Source organism: Liolophura sinensis, chromosome 12 (genome assembly GCF_032854445.1).
Source record: "Liolophura sinensis isolate JHLJ2023 chromosome 12, CUHK_Ljap_v2, whole genome shotgun sequence".
NCBI lineage: Eukaryota > Metazoa > Mollusca > Polyplacophora > Chitonida > Chitonidae > Liolophura > Liolophura sinensis.
Window position 1 is genome coordinate 30,604,517 of NC_088306.1, and position 15,541 is coordinate 30,620,057.

General features: G+C 38.0%; 1 protein-coding gene across 1 annotated transcript in view; it reads left to right on the top strand.

The window, feature by feature from the left end:
• Positions 1-15,541, top strand: part of LOC135479882 (DNA polymerase alpha catalytic subunit-like) — a 338,179-nt gene that overhangs the window by 44,924 nt on the left and 277,714 nt on the right. Inside the window, exons 28-38 of the mRNA XM_064759787.1 lie at positions 3,605-3,636; positions 3,863-3,955; positions 4,592-4,797; positions 6,933-6,998; positions 7,144-7,210; positions 9,352-9,483; positions 9,813-9,888; positions 11,678-11,776; positions 12,809-12,990; positions 13,970-14,101; positions 14,632-14,748. Of these exons, the coding sequence (XP_064615857.1) occupies positions 3,605-3,636; positions 3,863-3,955; positions 4,592-4,797; positions 6,933-6,998; positions 7,144-7,210; positions 9,352-9,483; positions 9,813-9,888; positions 11,678-11,776; positions 12,809-12,990; positions 13,970-14,101; positions 14,632-14,748 (1,202 nt within the window). The remainder of the gene's footprint in view (positions 1-3,604; positions 3,637-3,862; positions 3,956-4,591; positions 4,798-6,932; positions 6,999-7,143; positions 7,211-9,351; positions 9,484-9,812; positions 9,889-11,677; positions 11,777-12,808; positions 12,991-13,969; positions 14,102-14,631; positions 14,749-15,541) is intronic.

Sequence of the window (15,541 nt, forward strand, 5' to 3'; positions counted from 1 at the left end):
TTTGGACAAACTATAAGGTGAAAGTAACTATTTTTGTGCGAAAATGCCAACAAGTACATGGAATAAGTAAATTTTTATAAACTTTTGCACTGAAAAAAATGTGTAGAAATTTCGACAGCTCTGCAGCAACTTCTGTTTAGTTTCATTGTTAGAAATTGTGATTCTGTGATTTTTTTGAAAGAAATTGTTTGTGATAAATACAATGGTGGTAAGAGAACAGGTAAAATCTTTGGTTTTGAAAATTGCTTTTCCTTGAGCTCTTAAGACCTGCACCTCCCCCCCCCCTCCTCCCCTCCAAACCTGATGATTGTTCTATAAGAGTAATAATATTTAGTACAGTATGAAATGATAATCCAATAAACAAATAATAAATTATGATAGATTATTATGATAACATTGAGCAAACAAATGAAAACTTACTATATCTGTGAACTTCAAAATTTGTAGGAAGTAAATTGAAAAAAACAAAACCTAAGTTTTAGATTAATTGAACTGTACAGTATGTATTTGACTTTTGGCACCTGTACTGGCACTGTGTTGTAAATTCAGCGTATGACTTCCCTGTGATGTTGAATGTTTTTGAAGTGGCAGATGAAAGGTTTTTGTTAGCACAGGTGTCTCACATAGTGCCTGGAACTGGTTAGTTGTTGAACAGAAAAGATCGACACACGCAAGAGCCGAATTAACTTTGTAAAAAGCCAGCAAACATTGCGACTCGCAATCTATTTGACCTTTTAATTTGTGAGGTCAACTGTGTGTGTGCCAAACAAACAAACAGAGGGATTGTGGCAAAGCCTACCCTGTGAAGTCTCATATTTGGGATTAGCCCTAACATTTATGACAAATAAATGTGGCGTCCCAAGCATTCTCTGAAAATTGGTTAACAACAGAATGGCAGTCTATTAATGTGTCGCTGATGGAGAATTGGTAGAGGTAATAAAAACAAATATTAGTCATGCCCAAAAATGTGTAGAACTGATTGAGATCATATGATAGTGGAATGCATCTCGTGTTAATATTCTCAGCAAATGTAGAGCCTTTTCTTTCAGTTAAAAAATGTCTGCTCAGGTGAAGCATTTCCTGTCTGTGCTATCTTGAGGATTTCACAGAGTTATTAATGGAAAGGACAACAAAAACATTGAGTTTTATGATTTAAAAATCATAAATATATATATTTGTGGAGATCACTGTTTAAAGTAGTTTCTTCTGTGACAAGGAAAGAAGGTTTCCTTGACGGGGTGGCGAATGGAAGGTTCTTTATTTTTACATCAAGACATTATTATGACATGACCCATCTCTCAGTTGGTTCTCAATTTTTTTCAAGTGAGTCAGATTTTAAATCTTCCATGGGGCATCTCATTGCTGCACAGTATTACTTCAGTGCCAGTTTTCATCATCATGGAGCATTTCAAATTTTGCATGTCATCAGAAATTATTCACTTATAAAATTTGGTTTCCCTTATTCGACTTAATGTTGAAATTTTGTGTGTGAATGAAGAGTTTAAATAAATATTATAATTTACTGCATGTATGTATAGATGTTTTTAGATTTGAATCCAGAGAGTACTAGAGATCAGTTGTTAATGCTCCTCCATTTGAATCCAGAGAGTACTAGAGATCAGTTGTTAATGCTCCTCCATTTGAATCCAGAGAGTACTAGAGATCAGTTATTAATGCTCCTCCATTTGAATCCAGAGAGTACTAGAGATCAATTGTTAATGCTCCTCCATTTGAATCCAGAGAGTACTAAAGATCAGCTGTTAATGCTCCTCCATTTGAATCCGGAGAGTACTAAAGATCAGTTATTAATGCTCCTCCATTTGAATCCAGAGAGTACTAGAGATCAGTCATTAATGCTCCTCCATTTGAATCCAGAGAGTACTAGAGATCAGTTATTAATGCTTCTACATATGAATCCAGAGAGTGCTAGAGATCAGTCATTAATGCTCCTCCATTTGAATCCAGAGAGTACTAGAGATCAGTTATTAATGTTCCTCCATTTGAATCCAGAGAGTACTAGAGATCAGTCATTAATGCTCCTCCATTTGAATCCAGAGAGTATTAGAGATCAGTTATTAATGCTCCTTCATCCCTACATTGTAATACAATGTACGTGCCACTATGTATAGTTTTTGTGCTTTTTTTATCTTTTGTGTATTTGTGTACAAATTATAAAGCCTTTAGCTCCTGCAGATTTCGGATCCACATTGCTGACTTGGAGAAAATCACGTTCTTTACAGTTGTGATTTTTTTTCTTCAGTAATCCGTTTTGTGTATGAACACGTCCAGTGGTTAAGGAAGTCTCTTTTTTCTGTAAATTGAAAAGTAAATGTTGTCGTTTAACGAGAAAAGAAATTTGATAAGCTCCTCATTAACACCTGGCTAAGATCAAAGGGAAGCACAGATTAGCACCTGAGTTGACTAATTGACTGGACCTTAGTTTGTGCCAGTCCGAGAGAGATCGCCTCGGAAAGCCACGGGAAACGCGCCGTGCCAAGAACAATCAGGCACTGTGATTCACTCGGTAGACATTTTAAAACTGTTTTTGCTAAAATACGACATAATATTAAAACAAATATTTTTCCAAGAAAAAAAATGAAAAGGGCAGAGGGGTGGGTGGGGATTGGGGGAAATGCTTTCCTAACACAAGTCAGGTGCAACTTATGCTGAATTTGAAAGCTTTTGTGTGACAAATGCAAGCTAAAAACCAAACAGAGATCTGTCAAAATCATTATATGTACATGTACTATAATTTAGTCTGAAATGTGTTAATTTAAGAAAACATAGAGATGAATACATACCCTAATACCCTAATACATACCCACTTGCCATGTTTATAATTAGTGACAAAACTCAATTGATTTGATTGACCAGTTTCAGGGCCTCACAAAAAGTATAATTTTATCAATCTGCACTGAATAATCCCTTGAGATATGCTTGAATTATTTCATTTTCTCGAATATCTGCTTGTATAAATGCGTAAATGCCTTGTCACCTAGAAAATGCATCTCATGAAATAAAGTCAACTCCGTCTGCATCTTGTACGCCCAAAGTTCTATAGTTCATGTTTTTAGAAAAATGTTTTCACAATTCTTTTTGAAAGGACCTGCAGATCTAAACTTTGCATCATTATTTGGCTCGCTGTGCACACAACGTTGCTTAGTAACCTAAAACTTTGATCACATATTTCATTGGCACAAAGTATCTCTTTCATAGAACGTGTATTCTGGAGCCTGCGGTGTTCCTTCTTCAAAACAATCGACTAACATCTCTCATAGTTTGGAATGACAGTAAAATGTTAAGTGACACTGTTCATTCAAAAGCTTGCACAGCATTTATACCCCCAATACACCTAAAAAATATTTCAGTCAATCCATACATTAACACCTTACAAACATTAAATGTTGAAGAATTACAGGACGGGGGAAATTTCTCTGTGACGTTTGAACGCTCAAAATGTAATACTGTGTCCATTTCTCAGTGATGGACAGAGATCCAATGGAATTAAATGAAATATTTACCCTTTTGTATAAAGTTGTTTCTTTGATGACTGACAAGTTTGTTTGCTGTGCTAATTTTTTTTATGTCTTTGTGTTATTTCCAGATTTTAATGAAACAAGGGATCTGGTACAAGGAGTAAGTTTGGAATTCATGAAAAATTTACTTTTTCTTAAAACACTAAGATTAATCGGAATATCTGAAGAATAAAATAGAAAAGTACAGAGAAGAAACATTTTTTTTCCACCATGATGTTTGTCAAGGTAAGTATTGTTTCCAAATGTTGAAGGTAACAAATTACATTTGAGCAGATTTGTTTTGATATTATTGAAATGTGCAGTCGTGATGACTGTTGTTGTTTCAGATGAATTTAGACGTGATTTATGGGGACACAGACTCCATTATGATTAACACCAACTGTACTGACATGGATCAGGTCTGGAAACTAGGAAACAAGGTCAGACAAAATATGGTGATCTGTGTACAAGATTTAGTCATTTTATGCTTTAGCTAAAAAACAATTTGGTCTTTCCATTGCATGATTTCTTGTATAGATTATACTCGCAAAAACTGTCTCTCCACTTTTGTCCCAGCATTTGAACCTTTCCATACATTTGGAAAGATACAGAATAGATGCTGATTGGTTGACAATGGAGATAATAGGGTTTCCTGGGTTAAATCTGCAGCCTTGGTCATACTTGAATAAAAGGACCGTAACTGAAATTCAACCTGGCTTTGACTATCTCTTGCCAGCCAATCAGAATCGATTCTGTATCCTGTTAAAAGTTGGAAGGATACAAGCACCCCAACAGAGTATCTCTCTCCCTTAATCCTCCACAAAGTTGACCACAGACGTAGTGCATGCTTTGGCATTTTAGATGGGCGTCAACTGATCTTGAGTGTACTTTTTTTTAATCTGTGAAGTTTATTTGTACTCTTGTCTGAACAATATATTTTGGTATTCAAAATCTTGTAAATAACATTTTCAAATTGCTTCTGAAGGTATACTTATATTGGTTGAATTGAGTAGTTTAAAAGGGTAGGCCTGTTTCCCAAGCAGTGTATACCAACTAACTTTGGTGGTTTATTTCAGGTGAAAACGGAAGTGAACAAACTGTACAAGCTGCTGGAGTTAGACATTGATGGAGTGTTTAAGTCCATGCTGTTGTTGAAGAAGAAGAAGTATGCGGCGCTGGCCATCCAGAAGACAGCTGACGGGAAATACAGCACGAGTCGGGAGCTGAAAGGACTGGACATTGTCAGGAGAGACTGGTGTGATCTGGCCAAAGAGGCCGGAAAGTGAGTCAGCCATTTTGGTGTCTTGATTCAAACTGATGTATGTGGGCTTGGGAATTAACCTTGCACGTAACAGGTTTTCATTCATGACGACGAGGAATCATCAGGTGTCTGTGCAGTCAAAGTGCTCCCACCACTGAAGTATCATGCCGAAGACACCAAACATAACACCCTACCCAGTCACACTGACACCGCACCAACCAGTCCTGTTTGCTTGCTCTAACCTATCAGTACTACCAAAGGAAGCAGCAACAAGTACCATTTTTAAACTCATTCACTCTCGGAGCGGCTTTAGCCGCAGCCTAGCCATACCCCTTGGTCCTCGCGAGCGGCTCAAGCTGCACATCTCACGGCACCTCATTTCCCCGCGAGCGGCTTGAGCCGCATAAAACACTGTCTCTGACTGGTCTATTTTTGCATGGAAACTGGGATTTTTTGGAGCTAAACTAATCAAATACTGCCTTATTAGACCCTATGGATGCCACACAAACTGTGTTTGTAGATTTTCATTGGTTGCAAGCAGTAAAAAGGCGCGAAAAAATGTGGAGAAGATTCAACGACTTCGTTGAGACGTTGGCCGAAATGGCGGACTTGAGCACAGCCAACGATTTTGAGGGCTTTATGAATAAAAGACATTTGAGAGGATTTCAATTCGGACATTTCGGTTTCAGATGTTAGCAGTAACATAGAAGAGTCTTCTGACAAAGAGGAATTAACTTTAGGTCAACTGCGTTCCAGAATTGACAAGAGACGCGAACTTGAACTATCGGAAACTGTACCGGTAGCAACAACAACGCGAACTATGGAAACGCAATTTTACTCAAATCGAGTGATACATTGTTCTAATAAAGTGATTAATTTTATGTTTACACGCTTCACAGAGCAAAAATACCAATCTGCCACCGAATATCTGGAATTATCCAAAAATCATAAAACAAAAACTTTGAATTTTTTAGTGCAAAATTGTATTTCTGCTGGGGACCAAGCGGTGATCAGGGTTGCAGTAGCGAGGGCTGTATGACGTGGTAGCGAATGAGTTAAAGTGTATAGTATGACCCGATATGGGACAAGACCCAATATGGATAAGACCCGGCTTCGAGGCTGACGATGTGACCTTTAGTCCATCAAAGCTGTTGACCTCTTGTACATGTAGGACAGGGCCCATATTTATCAATCAAAGCTTAAGTTAAAAATTCAAAGAAGGCTACAGTTAAAATGTTTTGCCCTTGAAAGTTTTAGATTCTTTACTGCGGAACAAAATACTAACCACAATTTGAGCTCTTTTCTGTTCTTAGTTTGTTTTCTTGTCATTTTTTACTTAAGTCGAAAGTTGCATGATAGGGCAGGGATTAAGCCTATTTGTGCTCCCTGTGAAATTTATTAAAAAATCCTTACCCCCCTAATTCAAAGTTCTAACACCTTGTCATACTTAACAACCTGCCTCTGCTGTAGGGGCTGACATTTGGCCTCATTCCCAACAGTCTGTGTCCTAATTTGCTGCCATAAATCCCTCATTTTAGGACTGATATATAAATACACAATTTTCCCATATGCACCTTCTCTTTAACTGATGAAACATTGAGGATAAGATATAATGTGAGAAGCGAAGCTGTGTGTGTTGGATTGAAGGTAACTGAAATGTGCATTCACAAGCGTTTAATTTAGGTGGGGTACCACATAACTATGAAGCACACAGCACCCTGGTGGACTTTTGCCCAAATCTGCGGATTATACCCTGCTTAAACCTTACTATGTACACTGTGAACAAGGTGACACCCAGCGAAAGTGACAGGATTGACATTTGATTGATTTCTCCTTACATGAAGTTCTTGCCAGAATTATTAGTACAGCATAGAAATGCAAGTAAATTCAGACATGGAAAGTTTCCTCCAATTGGCTGACCTTTTTTTTTTCCTTTTGTGAGAACAAAATGCAATTGATTTCATCAGAATGAGTAATTGCTAATGCAATTTGTGGTGGGGTAAGAATATTTTCAGACTTTCTTGAGAAACTTCAATTTTTTTTTCCTGATCAGCAGTTCCCATATGTGTTATTTATATCTTTGACTGATAGTGGGCTGATAGTGCAAACAATAATTCATTTTTGAACTCTTTGTTTTGTTTTTTGTTTTTTCACAGTTACGTTGTGGACCAGATTTTGTCAGGAGAGTCACGCGAGGGTATCGTGGATAACATTCACTCCAAGTTAACAGAAGTGGGAGAGAAAGTGAAAGCAGGAGAGATATCTGTTAACATGTACTACATTACAAAGGTAAGGGTTAACAGAAGTGGGAGAGAAAGTGAAAGCAGGAGAGATACCTGTTAACATGTACAACATTACAAAGGTAAGGTTAACAGAAGTGGGAGAGAAAGTGAAAGCAGGAGAGATACCTGTTAACATGTACAACATTACAAAGGTAAGGGTTAACAGAAGTGGGAGAGAATGTGAAAGCAGGAGAGATACCTGTTAACATGTACAACATTACAAAGGTAAGGGTTAACAGAAGTGGGAGAGAAAGTGAAAGCAGGAGAGATACCTGTTAACATTTACTACATTACAAAGGTAAGGGTTAACAGAAGTGGGAGAGAATGTGAAAGCAGGAGAAATACCTGTTAACATGTACTACATTACAAAGGTAAGGGTTAACAGAAGTGGGAGAGAATGTGAAAGCAGGAGAGATACCTGTTAACATGTACAACATTACAAAGGTAAGGGTTAACAGAAGTGGGAGAGAATGTGAAAGCAGGAGAGATACGTGTTAACATGTACTACATTACAAAGGTAAGGGTTAACAGAAGTGGGAGAGAAAGTGAAAGCAGGAGAAATACCTGTTAACATGTACTACATTACAAAGGTAAGGGTTAACAGAAGTGGGAGAGAATGTGAAAGCAGGAGAGATACCTGTTAACATGTACTACATTACAAAGGTAAGGGTTAACAGAAGTGGGAGAGAAAGTGAAAGCAGGAGAGATACCTGTTAACATGTACTACATTACAAAGGTAAGGGTTAACAGAAGTGGGAGAGAAAGTGAAAGCAGGAGAGATACCTGTTTTCTCGTCACTGACATCTAACTGGTGATACCAGTGTCACTTAGGCGCCTACAAGCGCCCAGGATGTATCCACTATAGTTGTCTGTAGAGTTGCATAAAATATTCGATAGGCTGACAGCTAACCACTTGTCCCTTAATATTAGTAAAACAAAATGCATGCGCATAAATGTATCCAAAAATAAGGCACTTCTGCCACCGTGATATTTGCATGGCGTTGAAATAGCCAGCTTTCAAGAACACAAGTTCTTGGGAGTTTATTTTAATTTAAGGCTATCTTGGACATCTCACATTAGCTTTATTAGTAAGAAGAAATATTGGCATCATCACACACATTCAAGCAAATGTCAACAAAAAACACTGCTTATTTTGTACTACTCTCTGATATTCCCTTATCAGTCCTATGCAAATGTTTTATGGGGAAACACATACATGAGTCATCTCCATCCCTTAGTAATTCTTCAGAAACACATCATCCGCCTCATCACTTTCTCACAACGACTGGATCATGCGGCTCTAATATTTAAGAACCTCAAAATCCTCCCCCTGGTGCAAATACCCAGATACTCATACTTGCTACTCGCACATAAATTCACTCACTAATCACCCTCTCTTCCTCACAAATTTCAGCAGATGTTCAAAAGACAATCTGACGTTCACAATTACCCAACCAGATCCTATTCTTTCAATCTCCATGTACCTTTTCTAACTTCAAATCTATCCACACATTTCATCAGATCATCAGCCCCAAGGGAGTGGAATAGGCTTCCTCCAAACGTCATAGTAATCAATGTCACGTCTGTATTCAAATCCAGATTAAAAGATTTTTAATTAACAATATTTGATCCACATTAGTCATACAGCCTATGAGACAGAAGGTGTCACACAAAATATTATTCACACTATTGTATAGTTAACTTAGGTTATTGTTGTGTTACATTTCTATGTGAGTTTTTTCCCAAGTAAATTTATTTTTTGTTAATGCAGTTGTTCACGAATTATCGCTCCTCACCAAGCATGTATTATTATTATTTGATAATAATGAGCCAGGATAGAACAAGTCCCTCAGACTTTATTCCCGCCATTTATGAGATATGTAATCATACATATATTTACGTATGGTGAATAAACGCTCAACTCAGTTCAGTTCAATTCAATGTGTCTAGTTTTGTTTGATTTCATAAATTTGTAGAAGTCTGGTTTGACTAATGACGTATTTACCAATTTCTGAAAGTACATGCTTGTGGAAAACCATGGTAGTACATTTTTTGTCATGTAACATTTCAATCTGAGGTTATTATTAAACTGTTCTAAACCATCATGGTCAAAGCCCTTGTTCAGAATTAGCCCAGTCTTCTATAACATCTACCAAAGTTGTTCAAAAATTCTGATACATGTTTCTAAAATGTCTTCTTATGAATTTTGAAAGCTCATGCATAAAAAAAATGATATATTAAATGCCTGGAATCCCATTGATCAGTTGTGATTGGTTAATAATATCTTGTACAGAACCTTACGAAGAACCCCGAGGATTATCCCGATAAGAAGAGTTTACCTCACGTCCATGTGGCGCTCCGAATGAACAGCAAGGGAGGTAAAAAGATAAAAGCAGGTGACGTTGTGCCCTACGTGATATGTGAGGTAAGTTTTTGTACAGCAAGGCTCAGCTGTCATCATACTATACGGTAACAACTGATTTTGATAAAAAAAATCTACATATTTTGTTTCAAATACAGTTTGCCCGGTACTTGTTTAACTATTTGCAGTTTGACTTAGTTATTTGCATATATACCTGGGCCCAGTTTCACAAAACATGATACTACACTGTTGCTGTATTTGACGTAAGGAACACTTCATGTTTAACTGAAAAAAAATAGTAGCGACTTGTGGAATTTGCTGAACTCGAAGTTTAGTGAAGCCAGGTTCTGATCAACTTTGATCATTGTGGATTATTTGTGTTCTGTTGTCAGGATGGTTCTTATTTGGCCGCTTCTCAGAGGGCCTACCATCCAGAGGAACTTGACAAGATGGACAACTTAAAGATAGGTAAGAGATAATAAAAACTCTCGTACAATATGGTAATCTCTTTTGTTAATAACCCTTTAGATTTCTTCCCCTTTCCTGTTTCCTGTGTTGGATTCATCTTTTAAAATTTTATGTATTTGGGGAAAATACTTTACCATACACTTCAGGCTGATGTAGACGAGTTTTATTTTGTGTGGAGTGAACATCAGCCTGAATTTTATTCGATAACCTGTTAATTATACACCAAACAAGCTTCAGCTCAACTAGGCAGTAATATTTAGTCACCGAAAATGAAAATTTCGCACACAAATTAAAGGTAGTAAAAGACACAGACATGGTCATTGCTATTGCCAACATGCAGTACGAATTTTGGCAATGCCGATGTGCAGTACGAATGTTACCAAGGCCAACGAGCAATATGAACGTTGCTAATGGTAATGTGCAATATGAACGTTATCATTGCTGACGTGCAGTATAAAATTTGGCAATGCCGATGTGCAGTACGAATGTTACCAAGGCCGACGAGCAATATGAACGTTGCTAATGGTAATGTGCAATATGAATGTCGCTAATGGCGACGAGCAATATCAATGTTGCTAATGGTAATGTGCAATATCAATGTTGCTAATGGTGACGAGCAATATCAACGTTGCTAATGGCGATGTGCAATGTGAATGTCGCTAATGGTGACGAGCAATATGAACTTTGTTAATGGCATCAAGCAGTATAGACGTTACCATTGCTGATGTGCAATATGAATATTGCTAATGGTGACTTTTTGCCAATGAATTTTACAAATACGGATGTGCAGTATGAATGATACCAAGGCAGACGTTGCTAATGGTAATGTGCAGTATGAACTTTGCTAATGGTGACACGAAATGTGAATGTTTCTAATGATGACATGTAACATGAATGTTGCTAATGCCTATGTGCAATATAAATGTTACTACAGCGGACATGTGAAATAAATGTTGCCCATGCTGAGGTGCAGTATGGATGTTGCTAATAGTGACGTGCAATATGAATGTTGCTAGTAGTGACGTGCAATATGAATGTTGCCCATGCTGAGGTGCAATATGAATGTTGCTAATAGTGATGTGCAATCTGAAAGTTGCTAATAGTGACGTGCAATATGAATGTTGCTAACAGTGACGTGCAATATGAATGTTGCTAATAGTGACGTGCAATATCAATGTTGCTAATAGTGACATGCAATATGAATGTTGCTAATAGTGACGTGCAATATGAATGTTGCTAATAGTGACGTGCAATATCAATGTTGCTAATAGTGACGTGCAATATCAATGTTGCTAATAGTGACGTGCAATATGAATGTTGCTAACAGTGACGTGCAATATGAATGTTGCTAATAGTGACATGCAATATCAATGTTGCTAATAGTGACATGCAATATGAATGTTGCTAATAGTGACATGCAATATGAATGTTGCTAATAGTGACGTGCAATATGAATGTTGCTAACAGTGACGTGCAATATGAATGTTGCTAATAGTGTCGTGCAATATGAATGTTGCTAATAGTGACATGCAATATGAATGTTGCTAATAGTGACGTGCAATATGAATGTTGCTAACAGTGACGTGCAATATGAATGTTGCTAATAGTGTCGTGCAATATGAATGTTGCTAATAGTGACGTGCAATATGAATGTTGCTAACAGTGACGTGCAATATGAATGTTGCTAACAGTGACGTGCAATATGATTCACATGCAGCACAATTACCACAATGTTAACAGATAGGCAGAAGTGGAAGGTGTATGATAATAACTCTTCTCTGGCTTTCAGACACAAGATACTACCTGGCCCAGCAAGTCCATCCTGTTATCTCTCGTTTGTGTGACCCTATTGATGGCACAGATGCCGCACACTTAGCAGAATGTCTGGGTGAGTGCTTAGTTATTCCGCATCATAAGTCCTCTTATGGCAGGTGGGGCAAACTTTCTGCTGCGGAGGAGAACACGAGAAAAGGAAATATTCCAAAATATCCTTGGAAAGGCCTCATAGAACTGTGTACTCTTTTTTCTAAATTTTTTTTTCCACCAAGAAAAGTGAAGATGAATGTTGGATTGCTTGTGGTGAGATTGTAGAATGCTGGTGGACTGTCCGTAGAAAGCTACAGGTGGCTGGTAACCATATTGATACAAAAGTATATGAGATCTCGCTCAAAATTGCTCTTGGGCTGTGTATGGAGAGGTCTACCAGCAACTTACGGATGGCCTTGGGTTTCCACCAGTTTCTGCCCATTTTTTTCCCACCGTAATGTTGACAGCCGTCGTAGAAGTGAAATGTTCTAGATTGCTTCATAAAACATCAAAAATTAATTTTAACCTCAACAGAAAAGGCTTATGGAATGTTAAAAGCCTGCTTGGCTACTGGTGAGCTAGTGAGTATAAGTACTGACAGTGTAGATTTATTTATTTCATTAGAGTTTACGTCGTGCTCAAATATTTCACATATACGACAGTGGCTAGCATTATGGTGGGAGAAAACTTGGCAGATCCCAGAAGACATACTCGACCATCCAAAGGTTGCTGCCAGACCTATTAGATTCAACACATGTATTTGATTTATTTATTTATGTGATTTGTGTTTTACACCGTACTCAAGAATATTTTACTTATATGACGGCGGCCAGCATTATGGTGGGGAGAAAAACCCACGACCATCCGAAGGTTGCTGACAGACCTTCCCACTTTCGGCCGGAGAGGAAGCCAGCACGGGGACTTTTACTCACAGCGACGGCATCGGTGAGAGGTTGTCATTACACTGCGCTAGTGTGCTAACCAACTGAGCCAGGGAGGCCCCCGTGTATTTAATTAGAATACAATAAATTTATATGTTGCTTCACATCACATTTATCGACAGACAGTTCTATGTAAAAATTGATCTGATCCCTCCCTGTGCACCCTCTCTTAGGTCTGGACCCAGCGGGATATAAACACAAGTATAATACAGAGGTGGATGAAGATGAGGCTCTCTTGACTGGAACTCAAATGTCGGAAGAAGAGAAGTACAAGGATTGTGACAGGTTTAAGTGGAAGTGCCCAGGCCCGGGATGCAGCCGAGAGAATATCTGGGACAGTGTCTTTACAGGATCGGTGAGTGGGGCTGGGGTGAGGATATGTGTGGGACGATGTTGGTGCGTATGTGGACGATGAGAATTGTGAGAACGATGAGAAATGTGTGGACGATGAGAGGACGATGAGAAATGTGTGGACGATGAGAGGACGATGAGAAATGTGGACAATGAGAGGATGATGAGAAATGTGAGAACGATGAGAAATCTGTGGACGATGAGGAATGTGGGGACAATCAGAAATTTGGGAATGATGAGAAATGAGGGAACGATGAGAAATGTGGGAATGATGAGGTATGTATGGACGATGAGAAATGTGAGGACGATGAGAAATGTGAGGATGATGAGAAATATGAGGATGATGTGAAATGATGAGAGGATGATGAGAAATGTGGGGACGATGAGAGGATGATGGGAAATGTGGGGACAATGAAAGGATGATGAGAAATGTGGGGACGATGAGAAATGTGGGGATGATGAGAAAAGGGGGATGATGAGAAACATGGGGACGATGAGAAATGTGGGGACCTTGAGATGATGAGAAATATGGACATCTGTCGAAAACTGCATCCTTATTTTGAAAGTCGATAACAATAAACTGATAAATGTGCGATTTTCATATTTGAGTTGAATGTTTTGTATTATCAGTCTCGCACTTGACAAACTACAATATACATTTAATTGCAATTTTCTTCATAAACCATGAAAATATTGCATGATATTGCTGAGTTTTGACATTCATGTGTCTGTTACGGTCAAGTTGTTTGGTAGCCTTGCTACCAGATCTAAGTTTTCTTCTAACTAAGCTGGATCGTTCATGTATGTTCATGTTCAAGTGATAATGAAACTAAACCTGCATAATTTTTTAGCTTGATTTATATTTCTTATAAGAAGTTTGATGTTGCAGTGTTATGGATTTTCTTCGTTGTAAACCCAGTGATAAATTCTTGGGTTTCCTTCCTGTCCTCAGATTTCATTTAATGTCTGTTGTGTGTTTTCAGGGCAAAGTTCTAAGTTGCTCTCTGTCGGCATGTCAGAACTCTCAGTGTGGCATTGTCCCTAACGACTTCATCAGTCAGATCTCAAATCAGCTAACCCTGGTTATACGAGGGCACATTAAATCATACTATCAGGTAAGAACGTGTATGGGTTTATATTGAAAGATAATGTGGTGGTTGAGAATAGCACCTTCACGTAAATTTTCCTAAAGGATTAAAGGTTATTATTCTAAAGCTCAGCTTTTCATTTCTGTTAATTTTGTTTTTGCTTATAGAAGATTTGGCGAATTAAGACTGAAATTTTTCAGTAAGTTTTTGGCCACAGTGTACAAGAAGTTTTCCGTCAAAGCATTACCCTAGTTCCTCCACCTTTTCGCACATGAAACAACAACTGCCAGTGAAACTTATAGCCTTTTTTAAGTTGATTTTGGAAACAAAACTACATTGGTTGGTTTGACCAATTTTAGGGCTTCAGAAAAAGTGTAATTTTATCAGTCTACACAGAATAACACCTTCAGACTATTTTTGAATAAACATATTGCATACATGTAAAACAGTTGAAAAATTACAGTAACTGATTTGAGAGTTGTTTATTTAGCAAATCTCCTGAGAAAAATATTTTGAGCCCGGTCATTTGTGAGCATTTAACTGTTCTTCGCCACCAGGGCTGGATGAAATGTGAGGACACAGCCTGCATGGCCCGGGTGCAGAAAATGCCGCTGATGTTTCAGAAAGGTCAGCCGATGTGCCCCGTTTGTCACGTGGGTCTCTTACGGAGTGAGGTAAGACATTGATTGGACCCCCTACAATGGATTAAAACCTTGGAGCTTTAGAGCTATCTGCATGAGCTGTAAGAACAGACAGCACCAGACCAAATGTATATATGCATCAGTTAAGTATCCCACATGAAATGTAAAAATCATGCCTTTTTTGTGTTTGTCATGTTGCTTAACAAAGATATCGCAGTTCAAAGTTATCCAAAATCATGCGCATTGAGAAAAGCAAAAACGCCGCCATGTTGTCAGTCTTAATTAAGCAGACACGACTTATTTCTAGTCGCCAAGCAGGCAGGTGTTTCCCCTGATGTCACACATGCCCAATTTTAGCCGTACGAGCGTGGGGTACGAGAGGCGCATTCCATGGCCTTGTTCTGAAGTACGTGAGGACCAGATTGTTTGGCTCTGTTTCCATTCTTCTTCCGTTATAATTATGGTTAAATTATTTATTCTTTTCTTTTAAGAACTGGTCAACTTTAGGAAGGAGAGGGGGCATATGTTTGGTTTTTCTTCTGGATAGATACAGTTTTCTGTTTGTCTAATAGAAATTTCTGTCTGTGTGATAATGTCAACTTGTTTTATATCTTTATTCTTATTATATGGATTTATTTTTAAAAACCTGTAAAATGATAAATCTGTGCATAAGCTTTGCGCATTTAACGATTTTCTACTGTCTGGTTGGCTATTGATTCCCATGCATTTATACTGCTTATGGTATTTTCTGGTTTTGAGAAAATTTATTTATATAACAAGGATTATATTTTTTGTAACCTCAAAATAAGTTTCAGTGCCTCAGCAG